Source organism: Mastigoproctus giganteus, chromosome 8, assembly GCF_048544385.1.
Source record: "Mastigoproctus giganteus isolate SK-2022 chromosome 8, ASM4854438v1, whole genome shotgun sequence".
Lineage (NCBI taxonomy): Eukaryota > Metazoa > Arthropoda > Arachnida > Uropygi > Thelyphonidae > Mastigoproctus > Mastigoproctus giganteus.
Window position 1 is genome coordinate 1,925,489 of NC_143582.1, and position 15,492 is coordinate 1,940,980.

The 15,492-nt window shown below is 37.0% G+C and overlaps 1 protein-coding gene across 1 annotated transcript in view; it reads left to right on the forward strand.

Annotated features, from left to right (window-relative positions):
- hd (humpty dumpty) overlaps positions 1-15,492 on the forward strand; it is a 117,439-nt gene that overhangs the window by 58,676 nt on the left and 43,271 nt on the right. The window contains exon 6 of the mRNA XM_090379416.1: positions 10,280-10,408. Coding sequence (XP_090235542.1) covers positions 10,280-10,408 — 129 coding nt within the window. The remainder of the gene's footprint in view (positions 1-10,279; positions 10,409-15,492) is intronic.

Below are 15,492 nucleotides of genomic sequence, written 5' to 3' on the forward strand. Positions count from 1 at the left end.
CGGAAGTTGAATGAATAAATGAGGCAAAAGAAAAGTTGGTTCTGTAAGTTTTAAGTTGGATAGTAAAACAATGTTGACTGGTTGCTGCATTTCAGCAAGTGCGGGAATTATAGAAGCTATTTCAGGACTGGAAGAAATTGAAGTACCTATAGAAAAGGCATGCAGCAAAACAGAATGTTTATGAGACAGAGTGGAGAGGCTGTTAGAGAGGAGTCATTAGTTAACCTAACTGCCCTACTTTGAATGGAATCTAGAAGTCTGAGAGAGGTTTAGGGGGCATGGCAGCAGATGTGGGAACAATATTCCATGGTAGGACGGATTTGCAATTTGTACAAAGTGAACAGCTGTATGGAAGAAAAGTAATGCCGACAGCAAAAGAGAAAACCCAGTTTTTTAGATGCAGAGAAAGCAATATTTGTAATGTACTTATACTAAGAGAGATCAGAAGTCAGGGTAACCCCCGATAGGGATATATGATCTTGCCTAGAAATTGAAGTGTCATCGAAAATAAACAGGAGCACAAGGATGTAAGATATAAGACAGGACTGAGTTTTTAAAGGTTTGAAATCAACTAAGTTATCTTTGCCCCACTGGAGAATTACCTTGGAGATCAGCATTTTAGGAATTTGTAGTGGATATTCAAGAAGTTGAAGCTGTTTGGCAGGGCAAGTTTCTCAAACTGAAAGGTGGAATGCAATGTGCTATCATCAATAAAACTATGGATAGGACATTCAAATAATGGAAAAAGATCATTAATATACAAGAGGAAAAGAATTGGAAAAAGAACTGAACCTTGTGGAACACCAGCATTTGTGGAAAAGTTAAGACAGAGCCATCTACCGTAACCCGCAGTGAGCAGTCAGAGAGAAAACTGGATACCCAATTGCAGAAAACAGTTGGCAAATCATAAGATGGAAGTTTATTTAGAAGACTTTTATACCAAACAGAATCAAAAGCCTTGGAAATGCCAAGAGCATCTGCTTAAGCTTTGACAAACTTTTCCATTGAATTTGTCTGTAGAAGGCTAACATGAGCCAGAATATTGCCAGTGAATCGACACTAACAGAATGCATACTGGCAATCTTTGATCAGATGAAAGGTTTCTAGATAGTTTGAATTGGTGGTGGTTTTTTTTTTTTTTTATTTTTATTTAAACCCCAAACACGAGAGGTATTAGAAACTATAGTACTTAGTACCATTCTTGGGTTGGAGGTTGAGAAGACGAAAGAAAATTTTTGTTGACATTAGACTTGAACTTCTGTAGACTATAATTTTCAGGAAATAAGTATGAAGGTAGGTTGTTCCAGAAAACGGCAGTTGAATGAATAAATGAGGAAGATGAAAGTTGGTTCTGTGAGTTTGAAATTGGACGGTGAATGGATATTGGCTGATGGCAGCACGTTTTCGGACTGTTTTGAAAGAGAGAGAGAGAGCAGGAATTATAGAAGCAAATTCAGAAGAACAGTGCCCATAGAAGTATCTGTAGAAAAGGCATGCAGCAACACAGTATGTCTGTGAGACAGAGAGTAGAGAGGAGTCATTAATTAACCTAATTGCCCTCTTCTGAATGGAATCTAGAAGCCTGAGAGAGGTTTTGGGGGGCACCGCCCCAGATGTGAGAACAATATTCCATGATAGGGCAGATTTGCGATTTGTACAGAGTGAACAGCTTGGAAGAAAAGTAACGCCGAGAGCAAAAGAAAAACCAAGTTTTTAGATGCAGAGGAAGCAGTATTTGTTAATGTGCTTGTGGCAAGATAGATTATAAGTCAGGGTAATCCCCAAAAAGAGATATATCATTTTGCCTAGAAATCGAAATGTCACCAAAAAAGATAAGCATAGAAGCAGAAGAATCCATTTTACGAGATATAAGACAAGGCTGAGTTTTAGAAGGATTGAAATCAACTAAGTTGTCTTTGCCCCACTGGAGAATTACCTGGAGATCAGCATTTAAGGAATTGGTAGCTGATATCCGAGAAGTTGAATCTGATTGAGCAGGATAAGGTTTCTCAAAATGGAAAGCGTGCTATTATCAGTAAAATTATGAATGGGATTTCCAGTCAGTGGAAGAAGGTCATTAATATACAAGAGGGAACCTTGGGGTTCAGTTTTTTCCCCCACTCTTTTCTAACTTCTCCAGCATTAGTGAAGAAGTTAGAAGACAGAAAGCTATCTACCATCACCCTGAGTGAGCGATCAGAGAGAAAACTGGATAACCAATTACAAAAAAGAGTTGGCAAACCATAAGATGGAAGCTTGTTTAGAAGACCTTTATGCCAAACACGATTGAAAGTCTTTGAGATGTCAAGCGCAACTGTTTGTGTTTCACTGAACTTTTCCATTGAATTTTTCCATATATGGGTAATATAAGCCAGAATATCACCAGTGGATCGACATTGAAGGAATCCATACAGGCGATTGTTGATCAGACGGAAGGTTTCTAGGTGGTTTAATAGTTGACTGTTAATTTATTTCTCCATTACTTTAGAAAAAGTAGAAGTAATTGCAATGGGACGATAATTGGATGGGAGGGATTTGTCACCCTTTTTAGGGACTGGCTGGATGTGAGCAAATTTCCAAGCAGAAAGAAAAACACCTTTGGAATAAGAAAGTGAAAAAATGTGGCGAAGAACAGGAGTAAGTTCGGGAGCACAATTTTTGAGAACATGTGAAGAAATACCGTCAGAACCTGTGGCTTACTTAGCTTCAAGATTGGTCAAAATCCTTCTGAAATCCTTTTTGGCGGAAGACCACAGGAGACATTGAAAGGAGTGTGTTAGGAATGGTGGGAGGTGTTTTACCAAGGTCATTAATATATGAGTTGGAAGGAAAATGGGATGCTAGCAGGTCAGCTTTATCCTTGGCTGAAGTGACAACAGAACCATCTGGTTTTGACAGAGATGGGCAAAAGTTGCGGCTAATAGCTTTGGCAAGAGACCAGACTGCTTGGTAACCATTAGGGCAAGAAGTAAGTTTTCTACTTTTAGCCTGTTCAAAATCTAGTTTGGACTGATTAATAACTGCTTTACAATTGTTGAGAGCTTTGGTGTAGGCAGAAAATGAAACTGAAGGATTGGTAAACAAGCCAGTTACGATATGCAATATTCTTCTCTTGAACAGCTTTAGCACATTTATTCAAAAACCAAGGTTTAGCTAAAGGTCAAGATTTTAAAGTGGAGTGTGGAATAGATTCCTACAAGAATAATATCACTGACAAAATCTGAGCAAACGTTGACATCAGTAGTTTTGAAACTAATCTGACCAAGGAAAAGAAGAAAAGAAATCTCGCAAGAGACAATCACCAAGTTGTGATCTGAGGTGCCTAAAGAACCACTCACTTCGACCGTGTACTTAGAAGGGAGGGTTGTTTGTGAGAAAAAGATCAAACATGTTGGCTGCATGGTTAGGATTGTCCTTTATTCGTGTAGGTAAATGAACAATCTGTGCAGTCATCTCGACAAGACTTCAGTTAAAGCTTGGACACAGCATGGGTTTGTTAAGGGGAAGTCTTGTCTGACTAATTTGATTGGATATTATGATGTAGTCACAAAGGAACTGGATGCAAAGAATAACTTTGATATCATATATTTGTTCTTAGAAAAGCCTTTGATACTGTTGCACATGGAAGACTGCTGCACAAATTGGAGCAGTGTGGCATTGGAGGCAAATTGCTGCTATGGATAAAGGGATGGTTGTGTTGGCGAAGACAGAGCGTGGTAATCAATGGGCACTGCTCTTCGTGGACTAATGTTATTAGTAGAGTCCCTCAGGGTTCAGTGTTGGATCCAATGTTGTTTTCTGTATTTATAAATGATATTGATGATGGTATATCAGGCTTAATGTCAAAGTTTGCAGACGATATGAAGGTTGGCAGGGTTGTTAATGACAGTACACTGCTGCAACAGGATCTAGAAAAGTTGGGCTGAGAGGTGGAAGATGAAGTTTAACATTGACAAATGTAAAGTACTACATATGGGAAGCAGTAATCCCAGAGTAATGTTTCAACTCTGTGGTACCACGCTCACAGAGGTAGAGAATGAAAAGAACTTGGGGTAATTGTGCAGACGGTCTGCAAGAGTAGCTCATGGTGTCTTGTCAGTGATATACAGGAATTTTTCTACCAAGGATAAGGAGGTGATTATCCCCTCGTATAAGGCAGTGGTCAGACCACATCTTGAGTACTGTATACAGGTCTGGAGGCTCGTTTTAAGAAGGATGTAGAGCTGTTGGAATGAGTACAGAGAAGATCAACAAGATTAGTGAATGGAACGAAGGGTTGCTCTTAGAAGAAAGGCTTAAGTTTTGCAAATTACAGTGTCTGAAGACTAGCACCTGCGAGGTGATCTGACTGAGGTGTATAAAGCCTTGAATGGTTTGAGCATGCTCAATGCTGATGGAATTCTTCCTCTTGCTCAGAATAATCACCTGAGAGGGCATAAATTCAAATAGAGGAAAGACAGTTGTAGGATAGATGTGCGGAAGTTTGCCTTTAGCCAGCGGGTGGGTTGTTGCTGGAACAAGCTTCCATCTGTCGTTGTAGAAGTTGATAGCTTAAATAGATTCGGGGCAGAACTTGACAAACATTTGGAGTGAGTGGATGGGTGGAATAAGGGGGGTGGGTTTGGCTGATGCTGTATAAGCTTGGTTTCTTTCATCATGTGCCTTTTGCTAATGCTGAAATTTTCACCATTCATGCATCTTTTTTTTTTTTTTTTTTTTTTTATGATCATACTTAAGTGGGAGGTGTCTTACCTCTTCGTAGCATCTAAGATTTTTTAACTTCCCAATAAAAGTTAAAAAAATCTTAACTTGGCAACTGAAACAGTGCAATCAGTGTCTGCATGTGATTGGCACAAATCATTATGGTTATACATTCTTTGCTTGTTTTATACCCTGGCGTAATAATTTCATTGCATGAGGCTAATTATCTGCTGGGTAGTGCTTTCCTGTTTAAACCAGTGTTATCAGCTTTGTAAATCTTCATCGTATCTTTCTTTCTCTTCAAACAACGTCAATGTTTGTATGAAAGCATTTGCTGAAGATATGCTTCAACTTACCAAAAAAGGATTAAGTTCTGCAAATTGCAGCATCTGGAGATTAGCATGCTAGGTGATCTGATTGAGGTGTATAAGACCTTGAAAGATTTCAGCAAGCTCAATGCTGATAGGATTCTTCCTCTTGGTCCTTAATCTTATGCATCTGCAGGGGCATAAATTCAAATTCGACAAAGAAATTTGCAGAATAGATGTGCGGAAATTTGCCTTTAGCCCGCGGGTGGTTGATTGCAGGAACAAACTTCCATCTGACATTGTGGAAGTTGGTAACTTAAATAAATTCAAGGAAGAATTGAATTTATTTAAGTTACTAGACAAGCTTTTGAAGTGAATGGATGGATGAAATGGGATTTATTTTATTTTTATTTATTTATTTATTATTATTTTTTTTTTTTTTTCTGATGCTGTATAAGTATGCTTTCTTGCATCATATAAAAGCATTGCAAGATCATCTAGACAAGACTGCAGTAATAGTTAAGCCACAGCATGGGTTTGTTAAAGGAAGGTCTGGTCTGACTACTGTGATGTGGTCACAAAGGAACTGAGTATCAAAAATAATTTTGATGTCATATACTTGGATTTCAGGAAAGCTTTTGATACTGTTGAACATGGAAGACTGCTGTACAAATTGGAGAGATATGGCGGTAAGGGTAAGTTACTACAATGATATAGGGATGGTTGAGTGGTAGACAACAGAGAGTGGTAATCAATGGACACTGCTGGTCATGTACAGGTGTTATTAGTGGAGTTTCCCAGGGTTAGGTGCGGAGCCTGTTGTTTTGTGTATTCATCAGTGATATTGATGAAGGTATATCAGGATTAATGTCCAAGTTTGCAGATGATACAAAGGTTGGCAGGATTGTTAAAGACAGTATGCTACTTCAACTGGATGGACAAGTTGGGCAAATGGGCTGAAGTTTAACATTGACAAATGCAAAGTACTGCATATGGGTAGCAATAACCCAAGAGAAACATACCAACTATGTGGTACTGCACTCAGGGAAGTGGAAAGTGAAAAAGATCTGGGGGTAATTGTGCAGTCAAATATGAAGTTCGCTGAGCAGTGCAGGCAAGCTGTCAGGGCAGGTCGTGGAGTCTTGTCAATGATATATAAGAATTTTGCTAGCAGAAACAGGGAGGTGATTATCCCATTGTACAAGGCAGTGGTCAGGCCACACCTAGAGTACTGTATACAAGTCTGGGGGCCTTTTTAGGAAGGATGTAGAGTTGCTAGAATAAGTACAGAGAAATGCAACACGATTGGTGAGGGGAACAGAGGGATGCTCTTACCAAGAAAGGCTAAGTTCTGCAAATTGCAGTGCCTGGAAAGTAGGCACCCGCGAGGTGATCTGACTGAGATGTATAAGGCCTTGAATGGTTTGAGCAAGCTGAATGCTGATGGGATTCTTCCTCTTGCTCAGATTAAAAACCTGAGTGAGCTTAGATTCAAATTGAGGAAAGATATTTGTAGAATAGATGTGCAGAAATTTGCCTTTAGCCAGTATGTGGTTGATTGGTGGAACAGACTTCCATCTTTTATTGTGGAAAGTTGATAGCCTAAATAAATTTAAGGCTGAACTTGACAGGCATTTGGAATAAATGGGAGGGGGTGGGGTTTTTTTTTTTTTTTTTTTTGGCTGATGCTGTATAAGCTTGCTTTCTTGCATCGTATGCCTCTTCTAATGCTAATATGTAGGCTGAAAGCTTTACTACTCCATGAATTTCAATTTGTCTGATACTGTTGGGTCTCCATTTAATTTTGTATTGAAAAAAAAATCACTTTTTCACATAATAAAGGTCCAGATATTGATTGTCCAGAAGATCATTTGGATAAATCACATTTAGAAAGCCTCTTCAACTTCATTTCGAGCTTTTCTCATAACAATGCTAATGCTAATATGTTGGCAGAAAGCTTTTCTGCATGAGCACCTAGTTAAGATAGAAATCTTAAAGGGGTCATAGCAGTTCATAAATGTGCTGTTGGGGAGAGGGGGGGGGGGTCTTTCTGACCAATCTGGTAAATTATGGTGAAATCATAAAACTGTTATATGCAAGAAATAGTTTTGACATTGTATATCTAGACTTTAGGTCTAGATATACAATGTCAAAACTGTATAACCAAAATAAGTATAACCAGCAATAGGTTATTGTGTAAACTGAAACAAATTCAAATTATAGGTAAAATTCTTACTTTGAGTAGGACTGGCTGAAGAACAAGAGATAGAATAGTCATAAATGGGCTTACTTTAGAATGGACCAGTGTAGCAAGTAGTTCTCTTAGGAATTTTTGTTGAGGGTTACATTAAATTAAATTATTTTTATGAAAACAAATGTTAATTTCTGATATTTGACCATAGTTGTTATATAGTTACCCTTCTTATAATAATGTTAAATATTAAGGAAAATGCATAAAACATAGATAGAAATACAGAAAAATCAATTATTAAAAACAGATATTTTCAGAAGTAAAGTCAATGTGAAGCTATTTTCTTATTGCTATATTAGCAATAATAGCAAAATAATTTTAATTTTGTTGAGGGTGGATAACACTTAGAGGTTGTGATGCCTATCAGTGCAGACTGCACATGGGTCGCTGGTTGGATACTCCTGCCTTAGGAGGATCTGATTCAGGTATCTGAAACCCTGAAACAAATGAATGATGGTGTATTCTCTCTATCTGGCAGAAGGAGAGACATGACATTGTGAGTTTGGCAGAGCTTGGTGAGAAATTGGATGATTTGTGAAAGTTATACAAAAAAGTTCCATAAAGCAATAATATGGAGTGGAGTAGGGAGGAATCTTTTCTGACATAAAAATTAAGGATATAATTTTAAGAAGTGTAATTTATTACAGTTTATAATAACATGAAACATGTATGATTTTTCCACTGCACTGTACGACACTCATTATTATTATTATTATTATTAATATGGAAAAAAATCCTGAACCCTAGAAAGGCTTTTGTATTAAAGATTTAAGAATTCTTATATCTAAACGTTGCCAGCTATGCTGTATATACACAAGAGCAATTACTGTGGTTACCGTGATGGTAATGAAGGTACAATTTTCGAAAATTGTTGTTGTCATTGGTGAAATCTGAATTTTGTATATCAAACAACACAATGACTTGATATCAAAATTTAGGTATGATATCTGAAATTGAGTTAAGTCAACTGCCAAGATGCTTTGTTGTGGTACGCCAGAATACAGTAGACGCTCAATTTTCCGGGATAGATGGTAAAATAAAGATCCCAGATAATCGATTTTCTGGTTAATTCAAAAATACAGTAAGTCCCCGACATACATTCCAGGAATTCTTACATAACTCGGGAATGACTAATAAAACATTGCTCCTATATCCGTGATATGCCAAAATTACAAAAACCACATAATATCCTCAGAAGAATGAAGAAAAATAGTTATATATTTTTAATTGTTCAATTAAAAACTTTATCTGGTGATAGCGGTGAAGTTGCTAGAATGGTACATAAGAAAAGAAAACATTATTAAAGGAAGAAACTGTACAGTAAAAACTGATATGTATTTCATAGCCTTGGTTATCATAGTTGACTTCGTTGGTGCCGATCGCTTCACCGTTTCTCGTATTCTGTTTTTCTCCTTTATTATTGCATTCACTGTTGACACTGACAGATCTAAATTCTGCATGATACTTGTTCGTGTTTGACCATTTTCAAACATCCTTATTTTAATTTTCTGATCCGACTGGATCGCTTTTTTTTTTGATAGGTTTACTAGTACTGCTGTCACTTATTCTCTTAGTCAGCACCATAATAATGGTCAAAATGAAATTTTCTGTAAAGAACTTCACAGGGTTAAGGCAAACTCGCCATTATCACCCCACGCGAGCTCACATTTTACTAAAGCACATTTCTGGAGGTCACTGCCATGAAGCAAAAACAATTTGCACTTTCCGGGTTATTGGGCTTTTCTGTTAGTGCTTCTAATTATAAACAGGTAGTAAACTCAATAGTATTGCATTTGCGATAAATACCGATAGTTGGAATTCTGTGGGATTTTACATTATTATAGTGAAATGCATGTCCCCTTCACTGAAACCTTCAGTCATATAAAAAAAAATCTAAAAATCTTCTCTTCGTTCCTATTTTTAAGCTTGTTACTCCATATCCTGCTTATGGAATTTGTATGCCATGATCATCATTATTGATTACTTATTATTATTCTGTTTTAAATTTTACAATCCTAAAAAAGAAAAAAAATTAACATAAGTTTGAAATTATGTAAGTCGAGGATTTACTACAGTATATCCAAAAATGTTCAGCAACCACGTAAAAAATATGGCAATGGATATATCCAAAAATTTTCAGCAACCTACGTGAAAAATATGGTGCTTAATAAAAAAAAAAAAAAAAAAAAAAAACTTACCATGCACTACTCGCATGTCCAATACGATGCTTTCCTTTATTTTTTTTTTTACAATTTCACACATGGTTTGGTCATCATTGGTTCTTTGGAGATTTAGCGGATGCACTGTTTTCAAACTTTTGAATAATTTCAAGTTTTTGTTTAATTGAAAGTGCAACTCGTTTGCATTTACCCATCATTTTCTTGATTTCTAAACGGAAAAAAAAATTTAGTTATCCCTGACGTAAATAATGAAACAAATTTTCTCTTTGCGGTGTGACAAAACACAACAGTCGAAGCAACAAACTAAACATTTGGGGTTTTTTTTTTTTTTTTTTTTTTTTTTTTGTGTTTCGGATATGAAAACAAGTGGGGGTTGCAAGATAATAATCTCCCAGTGATGATTTTATAATGTCGCTTATTTACGACTTCCAAAACATCTGTTTATAGCTATTCTAGTTATTACTTGAATTTTGTGATTTCTGGTTTGGGGGGGTTTTTTATTTTTTTATTTCGAGTCTTGAAGTGTCCCAATAAATCGAGAGTCTGCTGTATTCTGGTGAGTAACTTTCCTACCCAAATGAATGGTGGATTTTCACTGAAAAGAAATCCTCTGGTATTTGTCATTCAGATTTATATGAGTGACAAATTTTTAAAAATGATTTAATCTATCATTGGCACTTGAGAATTTACTGTCATATGTATTGCATATATGTGTTTACTTTTTGTTAATTACTTTGTATATTGCAGTTCATAAACACATCAAGTATTGTTTTTTCTTTGAAAATTTTTTTTTTTTTTTTTTGTTATATTGAAATTTTCAACTTTCTTTGTTTTAATAGTTTTCTGAATGTGAATGGAGAACTGTCATCAGTTTACCATGATGAAGAAGATGAATCAGTTACATGGTTAGAGAGCCTGGGTCTCAGTCAGCAGGATTTTCCTAATCTGAACCCAAAGCGGAGTAGACTGTATCCTTATGTGATTTAATATAATTTTATATAATAATATTATTCAATAGTAACATCCTATTTAAAGTGGACTAATAAGCATAGCAGGAAATACTAATTAAATGCATTAATATATTTTTTTAACTGTCATTTTTGTGACTCAGTGAAAAAAAAAATTTTTAAAAAGCACATAGGAGTTTGCCATATCATTTCTATAATCACATCTTTAATGAGAAATATAAAGTGCAAACAGAATATGAGCGTAATGTCATTAACTCTTTCACTCACCATAGTTCATATTTGTGGCTAAGTGAGAATTTGGAAGGATATAAATTTAATTCAGACAATAAGCTAAAGCATGTGGATTTAGAAATATTGCAGTAGCTACCAAAATATATGTGCATGGCAAAAAAACACTTGTGATACAATGGAATAAATGTTATTTCCTTTGGAGAGTAAATAACTCCAGTGCTCACTGTATACCCTGGCCCACTTTTATATAGCTTCTTCTTGTGTATTTGCTGTACTCTATTAACCAGTCTGGGGCATGGCACTTATACTTTCAAATCTGCCCAGACACAATAGGAGGGAGTATATGATGAAAGCCTTGTCGGTCAATTCAGCCCTGGAGAGATTGTGCAATGCTCAAGGGGTAGAATTTTTTCAGCCTGGTCTGTGCTTGTTGACAGGAGAGACTCCTACAGGGATGGGGTACACTTAAATAGAAAGGGAGCAAGAATATTTGCTGATGCTATCAAGGCACTGTTATGTGGGTCGAAAAACTGCTAGCTTGGGGGGATACACAGACTAAAAGGTTAACAGTGGCCGCAGGCAGAGGCAAAAGTGATTATTGCAGTACTTCTGTTAGAATAAGCAACAGCCTGGAAAGCAAGGCAATGGAGATTTCCAGGACTGCTGGGAATCATAGTGGAACAAGAAAATACATGGGCTGTGTTAGAGTAACTAAGAGTAGAAACAGATGTATATATACTTGCATGTACACCAATGCTAGGAGTATAGTTAATAAATTTGGTGAGCTTGAAGTGCTAGTCAAGACATCAAAGGCAGATAATGTCAGGATATCAAATTTCAGTTCTGCACTGCTTATGTCACACATACATAAGCAGCGCAGAATTGAAATTTAGGGAGTACAATGTGTACAGAAAGGATAGACAAGACAGGAAGGGAGGAGGAGGGGCTATGCTGTTAGATAAGAAATACATAAAATCTAAGGAATTGCATCAAATTGATGTTGGTGGACAATGCAATGTTGAGTCTGTTTGGTGTGACATAAGCACTGGGAAAGGAAAAATGAGAATAGGTGTGTGTTATAGACCTAATGAATCTGATGAGTATGATGAGCAATTGTGCAGAGAAATAGTGGGCCAGTAAATCAGAATATCTTGTAATGGGGGATTTTAACTTTCCAGATATCAACTGAATTTGCGGTTGGTCACTCACACACTTGCAAGACCTTTTTGAATTTATTGGATGACTATTTTCTACAGCAGCATGTTCAAGAGGCAACCAGGGGAAGTAATACTCTTGATCTGATTATGAGCAGTGATTATTCATGCATTAAGAATTTGCAGATAAAGGAACCACTGGGCGACAGTAATCACAATTTACTGATATGGGAATTACTTAAAAAGGCTTTTGCCTTCGTAAAGGTGACTACAGGTTCTCAGACAGTTTTTACATTATATACAGTGGGACCAACTGATGATGTTGCCAACATTGAATTCTAAATGGGAAGCCTTCAGGGATTTAATTTTGGGGCTACTGTGCTTTTCATTTCAACTAAGAAATACTGTTCATGGTTTAGGCCTAAATGGATGTCAATTGAATTGGAGGCTTGTGGCAGAGGAGAAAAATTATGGGAGGCATATAAAATATCAGGTGACACAGAACCCTATGGCAGATATAAGCTAGTCTGTAATCAAGTCACAAAGGAGGTTAGGCAGGTGAAGGCAGATTATGAGTAATCTTTGGCAAAGGATGCAAAGAAAAACAGCAAAGAGTTCTTTACTTATGTAAACTCTAGAAGGAAAGGGATGAATCAGTTTGGAACCCTTAACATAGATGGGTTGACTATTTGATGATCATGTTCACGTAGCTGATAAACTGAATGAGTATTTTGCATCTACATTCACACATGAGGAGTTATTCCATGAGGGGAGTGCCAGAAGTTTATCAAACTAAAGGAAGCTACGTGATTTTTTAATAACTGAGAGCAAAGTGGACAAGAAATCGTTGAAGTTAAACATAAAAAAGATGCCTGGGGTGAGTATCTATCCAGTTATATTAAAGGAGGCAGCAAAGGAAGTAAGCAAACCCAAGGAGAGAGCTTCCTTGGATGCAGGGGAGGTGTGCAAATGTATCGCCAATTCACAAAGGGGGTTCAAGAGGTGACACAAGTAACTATAGACCTGTTAGTTTAACTTGTGTTCCGGGGAAAATAAGGGAATCACTGGTTAAAGAAGCATTGCAAGATCATCTAAACAAGACTGCAGTAATAGTTAAGACACAGTATGGGTTGTTAAAGGGAGGTCTTGTCTGACTAATATGATTGGATACTATGATGTGGTCACAAAGGAACTAAATGTCAAAAATAATTTTGATATCATATACTTGGATTTCAGGAAAGCTTTTGATACTGTTGCACATGGAAGACTGCTGTGCAAATTGGAAAGGTATGGCATTAAGGGTAAGTTTCTGCAATGGATAAAGGGATGCTTGAGTGGGAGACAACAGAGAGTGGTAATCAATGGACACTGCTCTTCGTGGACAAATATTATTAGTGGAGTTCTCCAGGGTCCAGTGCTGAGCCCATTGTTGTTTTTTGTATTCATTAATGATATTGATGAAGGTATGTCAAGCTTAATGTCCAAGTTTTCAGATGATACAAAGGTTGGCAGGGTTGTTAACGACAGTAAAGACAGTATCCTACTCCAACTGCTTCTAGATAGGTTGGGAAAATGGGCTGAGAAGTGGCAACTGAAGTTTAACATTGACAAATGCAAAGTACTGCATATGGGTAGCAATATCCCAAGAGATACGTACCAACTGTGTGGTAATACACTCAGGGAAGTGGAAAGTGAAAAAGACCTTGGGATAATTGTGATGTCAAATATAAAGTTTGCTGAACAGTGCAGATGGGCTGCCAGGGCAGGTCATGGAGTCTTGTCAATGATATATAGGAATTTTGCTAGCAGGGACAGGGAGGTGATTATCCCATTATACAAGGCAATGGTCAGGCCACGCCTAGAGTTCTGTGTACAGGTCTGGAGGCCTCATATTTGGAAGGACATAGAGTTGCTAAAACAAGTACAAAGAAGGGCAACAAGATTGGTGAGGGGAACAAAGGGATGCTCTTACCAAGAAAGGCTTGAAGTCTGCAAATTGCAGCACCTGGAGAGTAGGTACCTGCGAGGTGATCTGGAGGTGTGTGTATATATATATATATTTTTTTTTATGTAAACCCCAAACACGAGAGATATTAGAACCTATAGTACTTAGTAACGTGCTTGGTTTGAGAAGATGAAAGAAGATATTTGTTGACATTGGACTTGAACTTCTGTAGACTGTAATTTACAGGAAATACGTATGAAGGAAGGTTGTTCCAGAAAATGGCAGTTGAATGAATAAATGAGGAAGATGAAAAGTTAGTTCGAAGTTGGACAGTAAATGGATGTTGGCTGGTGCTGCACGTGTTCGGACTGTTTTGAAAGAGAGAGCGGGAATTATAGAAGCCAATTCAGAAGAACAGTGCCCATGGAAGTATCTGTAGAAGAGGCATGCAGCAGAAACAATACGTCTATGAGACAGTGAGTGGAGACACTATGTTAAAGACGAATCATTAATTAGCCTGTGCCCTTTTCTGAATGGAATCAAGGAGCCCGAGAGAGGTTTTGGGGGTACCACCCCAGATGTGGGAACAATATTCCATGACAGGGCGAATTTGCGATTTATAGAGTGAGCAGCTGTTTAAAGAAAAGTAACACCGAGAGTGAAAGAGAAAACCAAGTTTTTTAGATGCAAAGGAAGCAATATTTGTAATGTGCTTGTGCCAAGAGAGATTAGAAGTCAGGGTAATCCTCAAAAGAGATACAGGTAACCCTCGCTATTCGCGGGGGTTACGTTCATGAGAAATGCCGCAAATACCGAAAACGCAAATACTGAGTTATGGCTCCCATAGTAATAAAGGGGTTCCGTTCCAAAGTATGAAATATATAAGAAAAACTAGTCTAAAATTTTGTCTATGTATGTATTATATGCACCTTCATAATATGACTATATACATAGACAGTACATAGTGAAATGCAAGCATATGGTATCGAAATGAAAATAAGAAACAATTTAATATTAAAAGTAATATTTATTAGAAATTTCAAACAAATCTTTCAAACCAGCGTCTTTGCTAGCTAAAAAACCTATACCGCCAGTGCTATCACCAGTTTCGCTAAAGCGTTGATAAGGAGTTTTGCGTTTTCACGAATGATGAGTGAATTTAACGGAATTTTATTTTGAGTTCGTTCTTCTATCCACAGATTTAAAGCTTTTTCCATTTTTCTAATTTAACATCACGAGTTACAGAGCAAATTTTTGAAGCAATTAGCGCGTTTTCACGGACACTACGGCGGATTTTTTCTTCCGATTTCTTGATTGATCGTACCGTTGACTCGTTGATTTTATAATGTTTTGCCACTGAGGAATTAGAAATTTTATCTAATAACTCAATTTTATTCGCTAATGTCATCACCTTTGATATTTTCACATTTCTCTTGTTATTCGTAGTGATATTTTTGTAGGGGTTAGAAAGAACTTGTCCACAACAAAGTTACTTCTTCCGTTAACACACTCAGAAAAAGTCTGTTTTTCACCGCAAAACGGTAGATTATTAACTTTGGTAAGCATATCAATTTATAAATTGATAAATTTATTCAATTTATAAGCATATAAATTAAAAGCAAACGACGAAACCTTCCATAACAAGCGCATAACACATATTGAACAAGGATTAGCGAGAAACTTTCACGCTCGCGATTTTGTCACCCCTCTCCCCCCACCCACTGAGCGCTGTTTTGACCGGGAAAGATAATTTT